The sequence below is a fragment of the Triticum dicoccoides genome, chromosome 2B (assembly GCF_002162155.2).
Source record: "Triticum dicoccoides isolate Atlit2015 ecotype Zavitan chromosome 2B, WEW_v2.0, whole genome shotgun sequence".
NCBI classification, from domain to species: domain Eukaryota; kingdom Viridiplantae; phylum Streptophyta; class Magnoliopsida; order Poales; family Poaceae; genus Triticum; species Triticum dicoccoides.
The window spans coordinates 22698600-22702112 of record NC_041383.1 but is presented as its reverse complement, the minus strand read 5'-3'; the positions used below and the strand labels follow the sequence as shown (position 1 = coordinate 22702112).

At 56.3% G+C, this 3513-nt stretch overlaps 2 protein-coding genes across 2 annotated transcripts; both read left to right on the top strand.

Annotated features, from left to right (window-relative positions):
* Positions 1-937: 937 nt before the first annotated feature.
* On the top strand, positions 938-2877 carry LOC119361856 (glyoxylate/hydroxypyruvate reductase HPR3-like). Its single transcript, XM_037627012.1, has 2 exons — positions 938-1459; positions 2187-2877. The coding sequence occupies exons 1-2, from the start codon at positions 1031-1033 to the stop codon at positions 2706-2708; spliced, it is 951 nt and encodes a 316-aa protein (XP_037482909.1). The 5' UTR covers positions 938-1030; the 3' UTR covers positions 2709-2877.
* Positions 1469-2180, top strand: LOC119361857 (glyoxylate/hydroxypyruvate reductase HPR3-like). The gene has a single exon (XM_037627013.1). It carries the CDS (start codon positions 1596-1598, stop codon positions 2028-2030), a length of 435 nt encoding a protein of 144 aa, XP_037482910.1. The 5' UTR covers positions 1469-1595; the 3' UTR covers positions 2031-2180.
* Positions 2878-3513: the final 636 nt, after the last annotated feature.

The window sequence follows — 3513 nt, the reverse complement described above, 5'->3', positions numbered from 1 at the left end:
TCCATCCATAATTTCCTCCTCATGTTCGCTGCCGCCGCCACTTTTCACTCCACCCGTCCACCTAGTAGACATGCCCCCACGTCGTCGGGTGAGGAGCGAGCCCTTTCTGACGCCAGAGCGCCGGCTCGAGCTCCTTCAGCATATCCGAGCTAGGCGCGAAGCCCGGATCGCCATGGGGCTACCTCCGGATGCAGTGGATCCGGAGGAGGAGGAGGTGAAGGAGGACGGGGATGAGGATGAGGACTTTGAGGAGGAGGAGGATAAGCCGGAGGAGGAGGATGTGGGACGCGCTGGCGATGTGCATCTGCAGGCGGAGCAACAGGCCATCCTCGATTCCCTTCGGTTGGAGTCGGCTGCAGAGGCAAGACGCCATCGCCGGCGGGAGATGAAGGCGCAAGAGGCGGCAGAGGAAGCGGAGATGTTCGCCTGCATGGATGAGGTCGAGCAGGAGGAGGATGAGCCGGAGCCCTCCTACCGCCCATCCAGTCGGTGCTCGGCACCGTCGTCGTAGACATCCCCGACAATGAAGAATATAGTATGTAGGATCTCTTTCGCATGGTTTGTATGGATTTAGAGTATGAAATATCAGAAAAACGGATGCAAAATGCCTAATTTAAAGCATGACGGACACATCCGCGTGTTTTGATGGCCGGATTTGCAAAGTCCGGCTGTAGATGCTCTTAGGCTTGGGTCCGCGGTTAGGCGGGCACTTTGGTGTGTTTCGGTTGGAGTTGCTCTTAGTAATAAGCTCAAAAATGCTAGACGTACGGGAAGCTTTTACAAGAGTTAACGGACTAACCCTCTCCCCTCACTAATCTCCCCCTGATTTTCAGGGTGGGGCCCACTTCATCTTAACAACCAATCAACAAATCCCACCTAAGCCTAGCCTGTAAAGCTCCTGTAAAACCCCTGTAGATGTAGCATTGCTGGTAATAAGCCATATTTGGTCCAGCAACCGATGTCTGCTGGTGGCTTTGTCTCCGTCCCTCCAAAGGAGCGATAGCGATACCATTCCTTCCTCCACGGAGCGATGGAAGACACGACGCCGCCCGCCGACGAGAGGCCGCTGGTGCTCCTGGGGCAGCCGCTGTTCCCGGAGTTCGCCGCCGCGCTGGCCGCGCGCTTCCGGTTCGTCCTGGTCGCCGACGCCGACGCCGCGACCCTGGCCCAGGGGAGGGCGCTGCTCATCGGGCTCAACCCGGTCACGGACGACCACCTGGCCGCGCTCCCGGCGCTCGGGCTCGTGGCGGGCATCTCCGTGGGCATCAACCACGTCGACCTCGCCGCCTGCCGGCGCCGCGGGATCGCCGTCACCAACGCAGGCGCCGCCTTCGCGGTCGACACGGCCGACTACGGCGTCGGGCTCGTCGTCGCCGTGCTCCGCCGGTTGGCCGCCGCCGACGCCCACGTCCGGGCCGGCAGGTGGGCGGCCGACGGCGACTATCCTCTCACCACCAAGGTAGCTACTCCGTTAGTTGTCTAGTTCTTGGATACCACTGCTCTGGACGACTCTGTTTTTTAGTAGTAGTGCTCTGTTCTTCTTCCCCTTCGCTTGGCTCACTACCTACCTACCGAACCCACCACCGATTGAGGAGATGCGGCCGCCGGCGCGAACCCAAGCCGATGCCTCCCGGCCTGTCGTGCTCCTGGCCGACCCCATCATCCCGGAGTTTGAGCTGGACCTCTCAGCTCGCTACAGTCTCCTTCCTCTCGCTGATGTTGACGCGGACACGGCCGCCTCGGCGCGGGCGCTCCTTACAGTCGAGCTCCCGGCGGTGACCGCGGAGCTCATGGGCGCGCTCTCAAAGCTGGAGCTCGTACTCGCCTCGTCCGTCGGCGTTGACCACGTCGATCTTGCCGCCTGCCGCCGCCGCGGGATTGCCGTCACCAACGCTGGGGGCGCGTTCTCTGACGACGCGGCTGACTACGCCGTCGGGCTTGTCATAGCCGCTCTCCGCCGAGTCGCCGCTGCAGACGCGTACGACCGGCGCGGCAGCTGGCCGGACGGCGGGCCTCGCCTCCAAGGTTAATTTTACCGGGGATCCCCATCAATCGCGGTAGCTAGAATTAGTTGTTCTTGGCCATCCCCGCAAAATTTATGCAATTGCAACTTTGCAACGCGCCCAAATTATTCCAACAAGCAGAGAATTTTGATCAGCAGAGTCTTATGATGCAATCGATGGCAGGTGAGTGGCAAGCGGGTGGGGGTCGTGGGGCTGGGCAACATCGGCTCCCGCATCGCGCGGCGGCTCGCCGCCTTCGGCTGCGCCGTGTCCTACAACTCGAGGTCGCCCAAGCCGTCGGCGGCGTACGAGTTCGTCCCCACCGTGCGCGACCTCGCCGCAGCCAGCGACGTGCTGGTGCTCTCCTGCGCGCTGACGGAGGAGACGAGGCACGTGGTGAACCGGGAGGTGATGGAGGCGCTGGGGAAGGACGGCGTGCTGGTGAACGTCGGCCGCGGCGGCCTCGTGGACGAGCCGGAGCTGGTCAGGTGCCTGCAGGAGGGCGTCATCGGCGGGGCCGGCCTGGACGTGTTCGAGAGCGAGCCGGACGTGCCGCCGGAGCTCTTCTCCATGGACAACGTCGTGCTGTCGGCGCACAGGGCCGTGGCCACGCCGGAGTCCATCCGCGGCACGATCGAGCTCGTCGCCGGCAACCTCGATGCCTTCTTCGCAGGGAAGCCACTGCTCAGCCCCGTGGAGCTCTGAAACAAGGACACCATCTGTCTGAATAAATTGCAGAACTCCTTGATGTATATGTAGTTCAGTGTAATCCAGCCTCTGAGTGAATAAAATCTGTGAGCGACCGGTCAGTAATTCAGGTTCGTTAAGAACAAGTGTTACTATTACATGACCATATCTTATCAATACCGGAAAAGTATCATATGAAACTAACATTTCGTGGAAACGGGTGAAAACCACGCGAAAATGATGTTTCAAAGTTCTAGAAAAATCTCAAAAAAATACGGGATGGTAAGAGAGTGATGTTCTATTGAATCGCAAAATTTCAAGTGCAAACACATTACTAGATATGAGCTATGAAAAAAATAAATCAATATTGAATAGTGCTGAACAGTAATGTCACTATTTATAGCGGAATTTGTCTTTTTCATAGCTCGCATCCCGTAAGGTGTTCTAACTTAAAATCTCACATGGAAATAGAACATCATCCTCTTAACATTGCACTTTTCTCAGAATTTTTTTGAAACTTTTAAACATGGTTTTCACGAAGTTTTCTTCGAATATTGGTTTCTGCATGACATTCTCCCATCAATACGAGGCCACAAGGGCCTGTTAAATTGACGCAGTGTGCCTCAAATATTTCTTTTTGTGTGTCCTTAATTTATTGTTCCTGGGATTTTTTGTGTGTGGATTGAGAACCTTGCTAAAGTTTCTACTCTACATGTTCCTAAATCCACTTTATTTATTGTGAATAATACATTCAAAAAGTTTGTTCTTACTCATCCATGTTTAATTTCTGCAATTGACACAATTTGTAGACACAATGTGTCGA